The 18,895-nt window shown below is 37.5% G+C and overlaps 1 protein-coding gene across 1 annotated transcript; it reads left to right on the forward strand.

Moving 5' to 3' along the window:
- The first annotated feature begins 12,768 nt into the window (after window positions 1-12,768).
- On the forward strand, window positions 12,769-18,895 carry psmc6 (proteasome 26S subunit, ATPase 6). The gene is made up of 14 exons (XM_058755252.1): window positions 12,769-12,923; window positions 13,296-13,375; window positions 13,477-13,516; window positions 13,589-13,641; window positions 13,729-13,796; window positions 13,952-14,066; window positions 15,048-15,135; window positions 15,236-15,297; window positions 15,399-15,522; window positions 15,622-15,683; window positions 15,869-15,989; window positions 16,068-16,148; window positions 16,255-16,326; window positions 18,394-18,895. Exons 1-14 carry the CDS (start codon window positions 12,839-12,841, stop codon window positions 18,510-18,512), a joined length of 1,170 nt encoding a protein of 389 aa, XP_058611235.1. The 5' UTR covers window positions 12,769-12,838; the 3' UTR covers window positions 18,513-18,895.

An 18,895-nucleotide genomic window follows, 5' to 3' on the forward strand; every position in this document is an offset into this window, starting at 1 on the left:
AGCCCATCACGGAATTTTCGGCGATTCCGTGATGCCACCACAGATTCGGAGGTTAATTAAGTCCGTGAACATTACACGGAATTCTGTGAGATCATGTTGTTTTTTCTTCAGTAGAACTGTAAAGAAGATTTTTAGGTGAAACCATTTTCCTTGGCGATTCATAAACTGCACGTTTGTCGGTTTTTGAGCATCAAAAAAAAAAAAAAGAGAAGAAACATACAGACAAGACTAAATCAATACCAGTGGCTTCTGACGATACATTGAGGTCTTGTGAGGTGAAACGATCAGTCTGTGCAAGAAAATTAACATTATTTACAACATTATTAGCCTACCTTTAATCCAGAGCTTCAGGCAAAAGGTTCTCAGCTTTTTTTCTGATTTTGTCATCAGAATTCTGGAAAGCCAGGAAGGACAAAAGTCGAGGACGTTTTATGTGTAGAATACAAGTTGTTTACGTGTGAAAATCAATGCGTAATTGACACATAATCTACATGCACACAACGCATATCTAGGCATAAACAACGCACAAACAATATGTCCTCGACATGTTGTTTACATGTTAAAATTTGCGCATTCTTGACCTCCATGGCTTTCCATACAGAATAGTATGCATATCCTGTACTCACTACTTGATTTTTGTAACCACGTGTGCTTTGTACATGCAGGTTGCACATACACATTGCATTTGTTTTACACTAATCAGTCATTCCACAAGGTGGCAACACTGGCCCAGGCTGCTGTTTCACAGCAAAAAAAAAACAAACAAAACTAAAGAACAACAACAGCAACAAAATAGCGGAGACTGCAACAACAACAGATGGCCACATTGACAAGTGCTTGCGTGAGAGTTTTATGAGACTGCAGTGGTCCAGTAGTGCAAAGCACAACGAAATCGCTACAACACAACGCATAGCATGTTGTGCTAATTTCACTGTGCTGTGGCTTGTTTTCATTGTGTTGTGCTAATTTTGTTGTGTTGTGACTTGTTTCCATTGTGTTGCTATTTGTTTCCATTGTGTTGCTATTTGTTTCCATTGTGCTGTGGCTTGTTTCCATTGTGTTGTGGCTTGCTTCTATTGTGTTACGAATTGTTTCGCTTGTTTCCATTGTGTTGCAGCTTTTTTTCATTGTGTTACGACTTGTTTCGCTTATTTCCATTGTGTTGTGGCTTGTTTCCATTGTGCTGTGGCTTGTTTCCATTGTTTTGTGGCTTGTTTCCATTGTGTTGTGGCTTGTTTCTATTGTGTTACGAATTGTTTCGCTTGTTTCCATTGTGTTGCAGCTTTTTTTCATTGTGTTACGACTTGTTTCGCTTATTTCCATTGTGTTGTGGCATGTTTCCATTGTGCTGTGGCTTTTTTCCATTGTTTTGTGGCTTGTTTCCATTGTGTTATGACCAGTGACGCGTTACAAGTAACGTGCATTACGTATTAATATTACTTTTCTGAAGTAACGAGTAAAGTAACGCATTACTTTATAAATTTACACATTAATATTTGAGTTACTTTTAAATAAAATAAATAAATAACTTAATTAAAATGAACGTGATCACGTATAATCACGCACTCAATGCATGCGTGGGAACAGACATAGTCAGAAACAGAGATGGCAGGGCAGAGCTCTACATTTCTGTGATAGAAGTATTCTCATTATTTTGAACTCGTCGAAGAAAAGGAGAAGGGTATTGTCGTTAAGTGTAGATTATGTGTAGGTGAAAAACTCTTGTCAACTGCAAAAAACACCACTTCAAATAAAAAAAAACAAAAAAACATCTGCATTCAAAGCACAGCACAACAGAGTTGGACGAGAGAGAGCCGAATGATACATGCATCCCGCTTCAAGCTAAACAAGAAAAGCTTGATTTCAGTTCACCTTCACCGGGTAAAACAATTAGTTCAACTGAACTCAACAAATTGGTTGCTGCTTTTATTGTTGAGGAGATGCAGCCACTGTCGCCTACATTTCGTAATATCATCAGCAAAATCTCAGTGGCAGGCAAAAGGATGGGGGGCGTGCTGCCCGATCGCAAAACCTTTACAAACTTTTTGGACAATGCATATATGGAAATGGAGACAGACCTAAAGAAAACTTTTGCCAACCTGGAATATGTTTCCACCACTGCAGATCTATGGACTGCTCAGAATAAAAGTTTTCTGGGCATTACTTCACACTGGATCAACCTTGCTAGTCTGCAACGCCAAAAAGCTGCAATCGCCTGCATACGATTTCGCAGGAGACACACGTACGATGCCATCGCAGCGGAGATAGAGCAAATTCACAGCTCATTTGCTCTTTGTGGTAAGATAACTTCCACTCTCACAGACAATGGCGCGAACTTTGTAAAAGCATTCAGAATGTTTCAAGCTGATGATGATGATGATGATGAAGCAGAAAATAATGAAGACGAGGTCATCTTTACGGACTTGCATGAAGTCTTACGGGATGACAGTGAGACCAGCGAAAGGTATATTCTCCCTCCACATCACCGTTGTGCATCCCACACCCTTAACCTTATATGCACGAACGACGTAGTTAAATTTTTGACGCCGAAGGCAGATTGCAAAGCAGTGTACAGGAGTGCAACTGGAAAGTGTTCAGCCTTGTGGTCAAAAGTTAGTAGATCAACTGTGGCATCAGAGATCTTGGCGGAATTCAGCAAAAGAAAGTTGCTGGTCCCTGCAACTACAAGGTGGAACTCATTTCATGATGCGCTTAGCAGAGACACAAACATCCCCTTAGTGGACCTCAATCAACTTTGCACTCGCCTGGACATCAGATGCATTACGGAGAGAGAATATCAGAATATCAGAATATCAAACCTGTCTGTATGGCATTGGATATACTACAAGGTGAAGATGACTGTTTCTACGGCACCCTTCAACCTACCCTTGAAATCATGAAGGCCAAAATCTTGGCACTGAAAGAGTGCCTCTCCCATATGATGGCTGACCTCCCAGACCTCATAGTTCAGGTAAGTCTGTTCAATAGGCTATTGTAGTATTATTATTATTATTATTATCATCATCATCATTATTATTGTAATTTTATTTTGTCACGTCACTTTCAATAGCGCTTTATACAATACAGATTGTTTCCAAGCAGCTTCACAGTGATAACAGGAAAATAATGATTCAGTGATGCAAACAGAATTCAATTCTGCTGTAAAGCAGCTCTAAAAAGAAAATAGTAAACAGTCATTATTCAGTTCAGTGTTTATTTAGTTTCGTTCAGTAACTGTAGTTCATCAATTATGAAATGAGTTCAATATAGCTATGAGGCAGCTTTGGAGAAAACAGTGATGTCATCATCCAGCTCAGTTTAGTTCTCATACAATAGTGTCAGTGCATTCAAGTCAATATGTTTATGTATATGTTATTAAATTTAATTCTACTTACTTTTTTTTCCTGACATAATTTTAATTAATCTGGTAAGCATATCTATTAGTTTATAAACTGTGTAACCTATCTAAAATTCTCTTGCAGGCTATCAAGACACGGTTTAGCACCATCCTTGACAGTGATGAAGCTTTGCTTGCTGCGGTAACCCTGCTAAAATTAAAGCTGCGCTGACTGAGGGATGAAACCAGAAAATACACTATCAATATGACTCTGGCAGCACAGTGTCGTGCTCTCACCATTGAGATACCACAGAAAGAGCCACTGCAGTCTCCTAAAAGCAGAGACCATGAAAATGACTTCTTCGCATTTCCTGAAGAGGGGAATCAACATGACAAACAAGCAAATACTGTGGACATGGAGATATGTGAATACCTTAAATCAGCTGATATGGGAAATTTACATGATTTCCCCAGGATTTTGAAGATCTTCTTAAAAGCCAACACAGCAACACCTTCCAGTGCGCCGGTTGAGAGACTGTTTAGTATTGGAAGTCTCATCCTCACCCCAAAAAGAAACCGTCTCACAGACCAGCGTTTTGAGAGGCTTCTCCTGCTGCGCTACAATCGTTACTTTGAAAATAAAACCTAGATGAAATAGTGAACTCATAGTATTAAGATAAGAATTCTCCTTCAGTGACGACTATCTTCCCTTCACTGATCTCAGGACTCGAAGATGCTCGCCGTTGAAACGCCTTGCTGCGGATTGAAGCCGCCTTTTCCTCCGCCCCCATTCGCAGTTGCCGCCTGCTCTCCGAGCTGCTTCAGCGACTCATGCAGACGCCAGCTTGTTCCCTGCTGCCATCTGGCAAGCCTAAAAATCAAATTTCTTCTAAAAGAGCTAAGCGGCGTTGTTGCAATGCCACGCCGTCATTGCGCATCATGCAGGGTTGCACTGCACGATGGTGACGGCCACGCAGAGTGCGTTTCCTGCTTGGGTAAACCTCACATGGAAGCCAGTCTGATTGAGATGGAATGTTCACATTGCGTGAACATGAGTCTCGCCACTCTGCGCGCTCGGATCGCTTTCTTTTTAGAGAGTGAATCCGCCCCTCGCGCCCTCCCATTTTCTTTCTGCCAGGGACCTGTGAGGAAAAAACAGCTGGACAAAGGGCCTAAGCGCTTGGCCACGAGCAAGCTCACACCGGCCCAGATCCCACGTGCCTTGCCCCCGCCAAGCAGAGAGGATTCTCCCGTCCTCTTCGAGCACACGGACAACGTCCCTCGGCTGATGTGAATAACATGGTCTCGTTCAGTGCCGTCGAGGACGAGCTATTAGACGATAGCATGGCTCTAATAGTATCAGACGCGGAGGATATGTCGGGCTCTACTGCTGACCCCGCCCCTTCATTGTCTGCCGAGCCCAGCAAGTCTAAGCCAGGGATGGATGCCAAGCTTTTCCGCATCCTCTCTAAGGCAGTCGAGGAGCTGGGTTTGGAGTGGTCTATGACAGAGGAGCCCACTTGTAGCCGTCTAGACGAATGGTTCCTGCCGGGGCACCGTCAGGCCCCTCGTCAGCGAGCCTTTTTTCCCGGAGGTCCACGACGAGCTCACAAAGTCATGGCGCGCTGCTTACTCTGCCCACCTTCGCTCTAACTCTTCTTCTGCTCTCTCCTCAGTGGACCGAAGAGAAGGGTTATGAGAGGATGCCCCCTCTCGACGAGGTAGTGGCTGCGCACCTTTGCCTGCGCACTGCTATCAGATGGAAAGCAAAGTTCGCTCACCCCTCCAAGCCCTGCTGGACGACTTCTGTCCTCGCTGGACGTGCATATTCCTCCTCCGGGCAGGCCGCCTCAGTGCTTCACTCCATGTCTGTGCTCCAGGTCTTTCAGGCCAAACTCCTCCAGACCATGGCTCTGGCTCCTCACACTTTTACAAAGTGCATGCACATGGCCCTCTCCCCTCTGAGACAGATGGGAGTTTGTATCCTGAATTACCTCGATGACTGGCTTATTCTAGCGCAGTCGGAGGCTGAGCTAATAGCCCACAGGTCCCTTCTCCTCAGTCACTTGAAGTGCCTGGGACTCAGGATCAATTTCGCCAAGAGCTCTCTGTCTCCCAGCCAGCGAACTTGGTTCCTGGGGACAGTTTTCGACTTAGTCCACATGAGTGCAATCATCGCACCAGATCGTGCACTGGCTATTCAGCAGCTTGCAGCTTCCTTCGGAGTTGGAGCCTCCTACCCTCTCAGAGTGTTTCAAAGGATGCTGGCCCTCATGGCCTCTGCATCACCGGTACTTCAGTTGGGCCTGCTCAGAATGAGACCCCTTCAGTACTGGTTGAAACCTGTAATTCCGCCCCATGCGTGGCGTCATGAACGCATCCGCATCAGGGTGGACCAGGCCTGTGAGAAGGTCCCGGAGAAGGTCCTAAATACCATCTCACAGGCTAGAGCCCCGTCTACGAGATGCCTCTACGCCCTTAAGTAGTTGGTTTTCCTGCGGTGAGGAACCTATAAAATGTGACATATCGGTGATATTGTCCTATTTACAAGAGTTGTTGGACAAGGGCCGCTCCCCTTCCATGCTCAAGGTCTATGTTGCAGCTATAGCAGCATATCACGCTCCTATAGCCAGATAGTCGGTGGGCCGGAACAACCTAGTTGTCCGTTTCTTGAGGGGATCCAGGAGGCTCCATCCACCCTGACCCCTCACAGTCCCTACATGCGATCTGCCCACGGTCCTGAGAGCCCTCAAAGGCTCCCCTTTTGAGCTACTACAGCTTAAAAACACTTTCTATTGTGTTTTGCTTGTTTCCATTGTTTTGCGGCTTGTTTCACTTTTTTCCATGTGGCTTGTTTCCATTGTGTCATGACTTGTTTTGTTTGTGTCCATTGTGTTGTGGCTTGTTTCACAGCACTATTGCGCTGTGGCTTGTTTCCATTGTGTTGTGGCTTGTTTCCATTGTGTTTTGGCTTGCTTCCATTGTGTTGTGGCTTATTTCTATTGTGCTGTGGCTTGTTTCCATTGTGTTTCGCTTGTTTCCATTGTGTTTCGCTTGTTTCCATTGTGTCGCGGCTTCTTTCACTTGTTTCCATTGTGTTGTGGCTTGTTTCCATTGTGTTACGACTTTTTTTGCTTGTTTCCATTGTGTTGTGGCTTATTTCTATTGTGCTGTGGCTTGTTTTCATTGTGTTGTGGCTTGTTTCCATTGTGTTACGACTTGTTTTGCTTGTTTCCATTGTGTTTTGCTTGTTTCCATTGTGCTGTGGCTTGTTTCACTGTGTTGTGGCTTTTTCCATTGTGTTTTGGCTTGTTTCCATTGTGTCGCGGCTTCTTTCACTTGTTTCCATTGTGCTATGGCTTGTTTTCATTGTGTTGTGGCTTGTTTCCATTGTGCTGTGGCTTGTTTCCATTGTGTTTTGCTTGTTTCCATTGTGTTTCGCTTGTTTCCATTGTGTCATGACTTCTTTCACTTTTTTCCATGTGGCTTGTTTCCATTGTGTCGCGGCTTCTTTCACTTGTTTCCATTGTGTTGTGGCTTGTTTCCATTGTGCTGTGGCTTGTTTCCATTGTGTTTTGCTTGTTTCCATTGTGTTTCGCTTGTTTCCATTGTGTCGCGGCTTCTTTCACTTGTTTCCATTGTGCTATGGCTTGTTTCTATTGTGTTGTGGCTTTTTTCCATTGTGTTGTGGCTTGTTCACTTTCTTACCCAGACCAATCGTTTTGCTTCATAGGACCTCAATGTTTTAGAGATTAGAATCCAGAAGTAAAATAGATGTTAATGGCACTTTAAGGCCGGGACACACCAAGCCATATTATTGTCTAATCTCAAATGGAATATAAACCCTGTCATCGTTTCCTAATGTGACTCCTATTAATCCTCATCAAGAATTTTAGGAATAAATATTTTCAAGTGTATTCTTGTGAAACAAAAAAAAGAAAAAAAAGAAGAAGTGCTGTCTGTGGTTTAAAATAGAGCATATTTATAAACATTTGGATACCTGTGACAGCTCTTAAACGTGGATTCCCAACACAGGTCATGTGTTTCTCACCCATTTATCGTAATCATCTGTGAGGCCTTCGTTTCACTTTCACGTACACTGTGTGCGTCATTACAACAACCTGTTATGACAAACAGTTCTTTACTTTCTCAGTGTTTTAACCTACAAAGAGACTTCAGATCTGATAATGTTGTCTGGCTGAATAAAACTGAGACAACATGTGATGCTTCATTTAGCATTTTCTCTGAGGAGACTCTTAACTATAAGAAGGGCAGATGTCTTGTCTCTTTGTCAGTTGTATAATGTTCCCAGGCTCCTCTGCATGAGCAAGACAATTAATGACAGTGAGGTCATACATCTCTTAGCTTTTAGCCCTTATAAACCAACTAAATCCACTAGGAAGTGTAGTTCATGTCCACATATGCATATTTACGCTGCTTACATATGGAAAGGAGAGGATGTGAAACTGAGATAGCATTGGCTTTAGTGACATTTTGTGGTGAACTGAATTCAAGTGGTTCCCAATGTCTTATTTCCTGGATCTGACACAGATCATAAGAAATAAAAGAGCAAAAGAAAGTCAAAAGAAAAAACAAAAACAAACAAACAAAAAGTTTGGTTAATGTTTTCGATCTTTGCTGATTTCAAATGAAATTACACAGTAAGTCAAGCTGCTGAGAGAGCAGAGATTTGAGTCATGGAGATTTACTGATATTGTCTGTTTAAACAGAACAAGGATTAAATGATAGACTGCAAGTCTCCCTCTTGGCTGTGGTCTTATTCTTGTAAATAAAAAAATGCCTCTTTAATTGTATTTTTCATTCATGTTAGTCCACCGAATTTACACTAAATCCATCGTTGGAACCAGAGAGCTCTATTCAGACAGAATCACAGATGGGGCTGTGATGTGAAGAACCAGCGTTCTGCTGCTTTTTAAAGGAATAGTTTGCCAACACTGAAAATGATCATTGTTTATTCTTACGCTATTAGTTTTTCGGTAACAACTTATTTTGATGGTCCCTTTTTAACATTCTGTTGACAATATGTTGCACCTATACAGTACATACTTTCATTAGAGTATTATTTGCCCGTCTGGGTCACTATGAACTGTTGTGAAGATTGTTGTGAACATAGTCTTCAACTGAAAAATAAAAACACAAAGAATTGGAATGACATGCGTATGAGTAAATAAGATAAAAATGTGTCTTGCTGTAAACAGTTTGTCCTCTGTGGGAAAGATGTCTGGTCAAATGTTCACCAAGAGGAAGTGACAAAAATGCAGAATCTGGGTTTTAAGCCCAAATTTGTCTTTGTCATCAACGTTCAGTTACACTGTTTACCACACTATCTCCTTCATTATTATTATTATTTTTTTTTCAGTAACTCTTACATGTTTGGGGAACTTTTCATTTAACCTTATGTTTTGTTCTGATGTGAGTATGTGCATGTTGAAAAGTTAAAACTTTTTCTTTAGTTTCATTGCCTTTACAAAAAAAGTTCAATATATCCAGGTTATGGGCTCATTCAAAGTAAGTCACAAGATTATTATTTACATTTGCATTCACTTTTTGCACTTTTTTCCCCTCTCTTTTATTTCTTATGAAATGAATGGTTGTGCTGCCACTATGTGGTTGAGCTGCCTCAGTTGCACAAGGCCTTCTATAGTGTTTATAGAGAGGATGTAGTCAGTTCATGCAGCAGGGAGGAGGTTCATTAGGGTTGTTGGGAGATGTATAAATATGCATGGCCTGGTGCCTTTGAGCAAATACGGAACCAGCTTCATATTATTTTGGTTTTAGTATGACATACATCACCTGACATCTGCAATAATAAACCATACACCTATACACCTATCTTAAAATCTAACTTCTAACAAACATTTAAAAAAAATGAAACCATTCTGTTGGTTTAAAAAAAAAGATTATTGAATAACTCTAAAATTGCTATAATCATCAAGTAAAAAGTATTAAAATATTTTCCTTATAACCTGAATACACTTGAGTGCACATCTTTATTAGTTTAAATAAGTTTTTTAAAATGTTTTAAAGCAAACTTTAAACTTTTTTCTACAAATGTCTTCAATTCTTTAATTCTTATCATGGCATACTTTTAACAAAATAATCACTGCATATTTTTAATATTTTAATATATATATATATATATATATATATATATATATATATATATCATTTTTCCTTTCACTTTATTTATTTAATTATTTATTTATTCTCTCTTTAAAATGAGTTTCCATTCAGAAATTAAAGTTGTTCATATGTAGGCAATAACGTATTACATGTGTAGTTAATTTACACTCCAATACACTCAAGGTGTTTTGTAATACTACCAAAAAAATAAATAAAAATCATGATCCTAACCTTTATGTCTGAAATACCGAAATGTCAAAGCACCAGACAGTGATTCATTGTTTCTGACTCATTAAAATATTGGTGTTCAGAACATTGCGTGCCTGGAGACTGTATTAAACACTTAACAAGAAGACTGAAACAGGTTGAAAAAAAAAAAAAAAAAAAGTTGGAAGTTAATGCTACCGACAACTGTTTAGTTACTAATATTCTTCAAAATATCTTTCTTTTGTGTTCAACAGAAGAAAGAAATTCATACAGGTCTGGAACAACTTGAGTGCGAGTAAACGAGAATTTCAGTCAGTTCAAGTCAATTCTGATCGAGTGCCCATCTCTGTGTGTCATAAATCTTACACAATAACAAATGATATTAGACCTAGGAACTATTTGAAAGAGTTATTTTTAACCAACTGTTGTCAAGGTGATAAAATCAGTCATTGGCTTATATTTGAAGCCTACTGTATTTTGTGAAGTGTTTTGATATTTCTGTAAATGTGCTTTGTTTTGTAATGCAGACATCTATAAATGTGATTGTCAGGTCAGGTGTTAGTGTACAATTTCCATTCATGACTATGTACCATGACTACAAGTGAAAGTATGCAATGTGCAATGAGCAACTTTTCTTTCTTTTTTTTTTTGCTTTTGTTGTTGTTTTTGGTGGTTTTGAACAAATAAATAAATTCATTTGTGTTCTTGAGATGAACAAAGGTCTTACGGGTTTGGAAGGACATGAGGGTGAGTAATTAATGACAGAATTCACATTTTTGGGTGAACTGTCCTTTTAAATAATGTTGTGTTCTCCTAGAGGAAAATGGTGTCAACACTGGAACATTTCACTTGACTGTTATTGTCTATAAGTCTATATAGCAATTGTTGTCTTTGTATTCATTTTTATTTTTTGCCCCATATTTGAAAATGTTTTGAATCTTGACTGTTTCACAGTGAAGTTTATCTTTGTGACCACTATTTGGTGCAACACCAATATTGTGCGAGTATACTGCTCATGTTTTCATTTTTCTGCCTGTTGCTGTTTCAAATTAAAACTAAAACGTGTTCCACAATACAAGCATTTTCAATGGTGCTTTACACATTGTTAAATTAATTGATGTCATAATATTTTTGTCCTCACCTGTTTAAGGCAGACAAAAACCACACACTTTTAAGAATGTTTACATGAGGTAAAAATAAACCATGTTCAATTTATATATATTGTGCTGGATTTATTTGCTACTAAAGATAGGCCTATGCTATAATTTTGTAGAAATTTCTGCGTAACGGATTGTCCGTTTATGGTACAGAAGATAATGTAAATCTACAAAATTTTACATTTGACGTAAGGAAATGTCTGTAAATTTAACGGAAAATGTCCTGGTCATTGTCTGCCAGTACTTTATCCATTTTCTTTATTATTATTATTTTTTTTTTACAGTACACTGTAAAAAATAATTGTAATTTTAACTGTAAAATTTTGTTAAAATGCTACGAAGAAAAAAAAAAAAAAAAAACTATTAATAGGTTAACAGTAAGTTCCCGTACTATATGCAGGGAAAAACTGTAAAAGATCTAACCAGACATTTCATGTAATTTTACAGTAAAATGCTGTTAATTGTACAGTTTTAGAAGTAAAAATAACAAATCAATGTATAATTTACAGTCAAAAACTGTAAACTGATATTCCCAGAATTCCATGCGTGACACTCCATATTTGAAAGTATTTTGTTTAAATAATCATGTTTTTTTAATAGTTTTTGTTATCAGTTATATGTATATTTGGGCTTTATGTTACATCTTCTGTTGTTTAATGAAAGTTTATTACATTATTTAAGTATCATGTGTTACCATGATGGTGTTTTGTGTTTGCATGAATGACTCTGTGCACCTTCTATATATTATTATATACTTCTGCTTGTGGTGAAGCTACTTGCGATGATCTTTGATTCTTCATGTGGCTTTCTCTTTTACGTTGTTGAATTTACTGGTTTACATTTAAATTTTCTTGTTTGTAAATTACAGTTTTATACTGTAAAATGTAGTTTTTAGCCGTAAATGTGTTTACAGTTTTTCTGTATTTTTTACAAAATTATTCTGGCAACCACAGCGGCCAAAATTATTTTGTAAAAACTAGATTTTTTTTTTTCATTTTATATATATATATATATATATATATATATATATATAGATGCTAGTGTTATGTAATGTTAGTGTAATGTATATATATATATATATATACATTACACTAACATTACATAACACTAGCATCATCTATTCTTTTCTTTTCTATCTACATTTATTTATTATTAAAAACTAATACTGTGCTAACAGACTTTGAATAAAAGCATCTACGAAATAACTAAATGTAAATGTAAATAAATATTGAGCTTTGTCAGCAATATATATCGATCAGATAAATTATACTACAGATTATATGAGTTATGCTCTAGTCTAGTCAAATGTCATTCATGTTGTGATTTGTGAAGAATGATTACTTAATGTAAACAAATGAAATTTTTATTACAACATTTGTGCTTATTTCTGTAAGATGTTAAAGGAAAAAAAATGTTCTTTTAAAGATGGGTTTTACTTTAAGAATTGCATGCGACTGCATATATGACAGAAAAAGTCCAATAAAACCATACAAAGTGAAAAGGTTCTGTTTCTTTTCAATATTTTCTCACTTGGGCTTCTAACATGGGATCATAACATTTTATTGATTCGATTGATCAGTTTCAGTTTCACTGTAAGAACATTTATCACAACAATACACTGAATAACCACAAGCGTACAATGTTTAAGTGTTATTAAATAGATTTAAACATTGTAGATAGTAGGCTATTTGCAATTAAACATTAGTAGGCCTATTTATTAGTATTACAATTAGTATTTTACAATTAAAAGTGATACGTAGCACAACAAATCACAGCTCAAAAGAATGAATAAAAGGGCATGTGTGCTGTTTATTATAAAAAGAAAAGTATTTTTAAAAAAGACGATTTTTGCCTCTTTTCTGAGCAACCAGCCAAAAGCCCTTGGTTGTGTTTACTCGCTCGTCCAGTAGGTGGCGGTAATGCGCCGCCGCAATTTTGCCAGCCTCCATCATTAAACAGCACGAAGAAGCGCGAGAGTGAAACGGCCGTGAACATGGCGGATAACAGGGAGAAAGGTTTACAAGACTACAGAAAGAAATTACTGGAGCATAAAGAGATTGACGGACGCCTCAAAGAGTGTAAGTGTGATGCATTATGCACGTCAGGCTGATATTGCTCAGTTTGGCAGCTTCTCCGGCTGCTGTGCGCTTTATTTCGGCTGTCTGTTCTGTAAGTCGCTTTGTCATGCAGTGCTGAAATCAATTAGCCGCTAATGGTAACAGCAAATGTTAACAACGGACACCTATTAAATGACTAAATAAAGGCACACAGCATGCTTTTAAGTGTTCTAGCTGTATTTTATAACATATACAATTAAAAACAGTCATTTCTTAGTTATTCTCCATGAGGAAACACTCCCAACGAACCTTTAGCATCTCTGATACATGAAGCAGATTAAACTTTTACCACGTTTGTACTCGCTTCATATTGTCCTGAAACCTCTGTTGCAGTGAGAGAGCAGCTGAAGGAGCTCACTAAACAGTATGAGAAGTCTGAGAATGATCTGAAAGCTTTACAGAGTGTGGGACAGGTGAGATCTCAGCAAAACATGTTACAGTTTTATTATTTCCGCAATAAATGAGCTAGATATCTGTGTTTTTTATGGTCTGATCGATTTGTTGTTTTTTTAAGATTGTTGGTGAGGTGCTGAAACAACTGACAGAGGAGAAATGTAAGTCTAGATCAACTTTACTCTGGTGTGTTTGATAGTCTAGTCTTGTCTAAAGTTGTTATTCTTTTGTAGTTATTGTCAAAGCAACTAATGGCCCACGTTATGTGGTTGGATGTCGCAGACAGGTGAGCATATTGATTTTACTTTATAATTCATATTTTTGTGTTACTGCCAAGTCATCTGTCTTACCTGACCTTGTATTGTTGTTTAAGCTGGATAAAAGCAAGCTTAAACCAGGCACTAGAGTGGCTCTGGACATGACGACTCTCACGATCATGAGGTAGGAAGAACTGAGAAGTTCAGTCTCATCAAGAATGTTTAGCTCTGCTTGTGCTCATAGATGCCAGTCTAGGTATGTTTGTGTATGTGAAATGGGTACCTTTTAATATTCAGCGTGTTTTACGAGTGTCTTTTTTTTCTATTTGTTTTTTTGAGGTATTTGCCTCGTGAAGTGGATCCTCTAGTGTACAACATGTCTCATGAAGATCCTGGCAGCGTTTCTTACTCAGAGATTGGTGGATTGTCTGAGCAGATCCGTGAGCTGAGAGAGGTCAGAAGGACACTGGCATAATATCATTATCAGCTGATGAAATACACTTGTTCAGAAGTTTGGAATAACTAGGGTTTTTTGGAAAATAAATATTATGCTCACCAAGGATGCATTTATTTGATTAAAATGCAGGAAAAACCGTAATATTGTTCAATATTATATTTTAAAATGACTGTTGTCTATTTTAATACATTGTAAAATATAATTAGTTTATGTGATGCAAAGCTGAATTTTCAGCATCATTACTTCAGTCTTCAGTGTCACATGATCCTACAGAAATCATTGAAAAATGCTGATTTGGTGCTTAAGAAACATTTATTATTAACGTTGGAAAAGCTGTGCTGTCTAATGTTTTTAATAATATTGTGATACATTATATTTTGTATATTACACTGTGTGTATGTATTTATTTATTTGAATTTTATTTGAAATCTTACTGATCCCAAACATTTTTAATCGTTATATTGCCAGTCGATTACTTGTTTTTTTTTTTTTTGCTGATATTGTGTGCAAATGTGCTCGTTACATGTGTAGAACACATCAAATCACATTATTATTACCAGTATTAATTTACATTTTTTTTTTTTTTTGATTTCAATCAATTTCATATGTGGTTAGAAATCTGATACATATCCGATACCTGATATATGTCCAACTTTTTTTTTTTTTTGCAATTTCATGTTAATTAATCATTCTCACTACATATTTTATGTCTGTGCATGTAAATACTGTAAAGCATGTAAAAAAATACCATGATTTGGTGGCGTTCATGAAGACTACGACTGAAGGTCTTACTCCGCTAGGCTTGATAGAGCTGATCGTGTCAATATTTTAAACGTTCACGCATGTCTGAATGTAAACAGACCGAATATGTGTTTAAAGACTGGGTCTGTGCATTACGCCTTGCAGTGTAAATGCAGCTTGAACTTTACTGAACTCATTGAAATGTCTTGATTATGAATGAATGATTGTGTTTTGTAGGTAATTGAGCTGCCTCTAACCAATCCTGAGCTGTTCCAGAGGGTGGGCATTATTCCTCCTAAGGGCTGCCTGCTGTACGGACCGCCAGGTCAGTCACTTTATTATGCTTTGTTGGGCAGTTACTTCAGTTAATTACTGATATGTATGTGAAATGGTACATTTTCTCACAAAGTGCTTAATTTTTAAAGGCACTGGAAAGACCCTTCTTGCCAGAGCTGTGGCTAGTCAGCTAGACTGCAATTTCCTGAAGGTATGTTGATTTGGATGCTATAACCAGTTTGGCTCGGGTCACACTGACACACATGACATAGGACAACTGTTATGCTGTAAAGTCATCGTGTCTTTTATCAGGTGGTGTCCAGCTCCATTGTTGACAAGTACATTGGTGAGAGTGCCAGACTCATCAGAGAGATGTTCAACTACGCCAGAGACCATCAGCCCTGCATTATCTTCATGGATGAGATCGATGCTATTGGTAATGCTCTTCAGCTCACTGCAGTCCAAGTCATTCTTATAATGCGTAATGGAAATTCAGTTGTTCTTAATTGATTAAACACATACTTTCTCTTTGAAGGTGGACGTCGGTTTTCTGAAGGAACCTCTGCAGATAGAGAGATCCAGAGGACACTGATGGAGGTATGGAGGTGGTTTGTAACTTACCTTGTGAATGAAGCTTATGAAATTAAGCTTAACAAGATGAATAAACTTTTTCTTGTTAATTAATGCTTAATTATAAATCTTCCTATATATCGATGTACAAGCAAAAAAACAAACAAAAAAAACAACACTAATTGGAGCAAATATTTCTTTCTGTCTGTCAGCTGTTGAATCAGATGGATGGATTTGATACTCTGCATAGAGTCAAGATGATCATGGCCACCAACCGGCCGGACACTTTAGACCCTGCCCTGCTGCGTCCTGGCCGCCTGGACAGAAAGATCCGTAAGTTTGACTCTTTCACTATCATTCAGTGACTGTGGTAAGAAAACATGAGCTAATTTTTCTTTTCCCAATGCACAGACATTGAGTTGCCCAATGAACAGGCTCGAATGGACATCCTGAAGATCCACTCTGGACCCATCACCAAGCATGGAGATATAGGTGCGCTTCTGATTTTCTGGTTTGGTTTTTACAGCTGCTACTTTTTTTTCTTTTTTTTATTGGAAGTACTTCCTTTTCCTCTCATCACATTTCCTTTTATCTCCAGATTATGAAGCCATCGTCAAGCTTTCAGATGGTTTCAATGGAGCTGATTTGAGGAATGTGTGCACTGAAGCTGGTAAGAAATGTCATATGCATTGCAATGTGCAAATCAAGGAGTCCTAAAGTATTAAAGGAATAGCAACTTGATTTAAAAACTATAAATTGTGCACCATGCTAATATAATTAGGGCTGCAACTTTTGATAATCGATTAATCTGTAGATTGCCTTTGATTAATCGGACAAAAAGTCAATTTATTTTCAGTAATTTATTTTAAATGGTTATTCTGCATCCTGTCCAATGTTGCCCCCCATACAATGTGTAAATCGAAGGCTATAAAAACATCTATAGTATATGTATTTATGTAGAATAAATGTCATGTGCAAAATAATTGTAAAAAAAAACCAAAACATGAATATTCAAAAATTTGCCCATTTTAATAAAGAATAACAAAAGCAGAGACTAAAGGAAAAACACAATCACTCATCTGAACATAGTAATTACATTATATTTATACCTAATGATGTAACGATATCAAAATTTCATGATACAATAATATTGCGATATTAAAAAAAAAAAAAAAGACATGAAGAATTGAAAAAAAAAAAAGAGAAACATTTGTACATTTTAAAGTTAAATTATTATATCTAATGCACTTTTAGAGTTCAAAATTAAGAGCTCGAACTCATGTTCTTAAACTTAAGTCAGAAAAAAAGTCAGTGAATTGACTCGTACCAGAACTTTAATGCTGTCTCAGTCTAAATTACATTCACACTGGTGTTTTAGGAAGCCAAAAAATAACAATAACAATGACAGTGATGGCCATATATTGTAAAACAATGCATTGTAAAATAAATGAAAATGAGTATTTCATTGGTTTATTATTTTTGCTACGCTACAGTAGAGAAATTACAATACTTCTTTCCGAGACGTTTTGAATTTGGACTGCAATAACGTTACCCATTTAAACTGCTAGCTGTCAGCAATTCATACTGCACTTTTAAGATTTTATTTTGTCAGAAACTGCAGTAGAGCTTTTATTTTGAAGAAAAACTCCAGCTTCAGTGAAAGCAGGCTTACAAAAACGTGTCTGACTACAAATCTAGTGAAATGATGTAATCATCTGCTGCAAAAATAAAGTATAACCGGTGGCTGTTGCATTCCCAAACACGCGTTAAACTCACAGTACATGCAATAAACGAGTTCAATGCATTCGCTGTGAACAGAGTCATTCTGAGGCGCGGAAAACGCCGGATTACAAGCTGATCGCATGAACAATGTGTGCGCTTCGCTTTCAAATGTGCAGCAAAAACAGACTTGATGAAGCGATTAAGCCATATCGTGCTTTCGGTTTTAGTTTGTTTGACAGATACTGTACCAAAGCATAATGGCCCTAAACATAACTATAAAGACCTTTTATGTTAGAATAAGAAGTTTAAATATATTTTAAAAGCTACACTTTTTGCCCAGAAGACCTATCGTTTCATATCGTCATGTGACCACGATAATATCGTGACAGTTTTGCTATCGCGACATCACGATATTGACAATATCGTTACATCCCTATTTATACCCCATTACAATAGTCTCCTTACAATTACTGCTCTCATTAAAATACAATTACTTGCTTCATGTAGCATTTTAAACATAACTTTAACATCCAGCAAAATGTATATTTAACATCGCAAAGTCAGAATTGTAGTGTTCTCTTTCTATTGCGATCTGTATGTTTGGTGCTCCTTCTGTTAAGTTTAATGGAGATTCACTCATGTGACTTTCTAACATTTACACACAAACTGTCAAATGTTGGATATGCACCCAGACAGTGCAAGCCTTCTTAGATTCTTATTAGTTTGAAGCACTGACTATGTTCAACTTGGTGACTGTCGGATGTTTACGATTCATCAAATTCAGTTATCGTGTTCATTGATTTATCTACTTTATCGATTAGTTGTTGTAGCCCTAAATATAATTAAACATTTTTTAAAACACATTTTGTCAGGATTTACAACTCTCTCTTTTTTTTTTTTTTTTTAAATGGCTGTTAGTGGAAATGTTTTGGGTCTAATAGCGTCACGCCAAACCTTGAACTTTTGAGCCTCTAGAATTCCCACTGTATGACCTCTTCTACTTTTTATACAACAGGTATGTTTGCCATTCGTGCTGACCATGAGTACGTGACTCAGGAGGATTTCATGAAAGCTGTGAGGAAGGTGGCAGACTCTAAGAAGCTGGAGTCCAAACTGGACTACAAGCCTGTATAAAACCACATTTTTGTTGTGCAAAGTATAAATGTGAGGGGTTTTTGGTCAGTAAACAGTATACTGTCCATGGACACAACACTTTTTTTTAATTTTTTTTTTTAGTTACTGCAATAGTTTTTTTTTTGTCAACATTTGAAAGCATTCTGATGTTCCATTTCCATTACTACCATCAAGTGACTTCAGCTGTTCAGTTAATGCATTGTTTACCCCGATTTGATAAAAAAAAAAAATTATTTACCTGTTGGCCAAGTGTAGACTTGTATGATGATACAGCTCTTTAGAAATCTGTGTGATCAGTTATATAAACTGTGTGTGCCTGGCCTGCTTTTCCACAATATTAAAGTCAGTGATTAAAGAAATAAATAAAATAAACTACCACAGTA

This window comes from Onychostoma macrolepis, chromosome 20 (assembly GCF_012432095.1).
Source record: "Onychostoma macrolepis isolate SWU-2019 chromosome 20, ASM1243209v1, whole genome shotgun sequence".
In the NCBI taxonomy this organism is placed as follows: domain Eukaryota; kingdom Metazoa; phylum Chordata; class Actinopteri; order Cypriniformes; family Cyprinidae; genus Onychostoma; species Onychostoma macrolepis.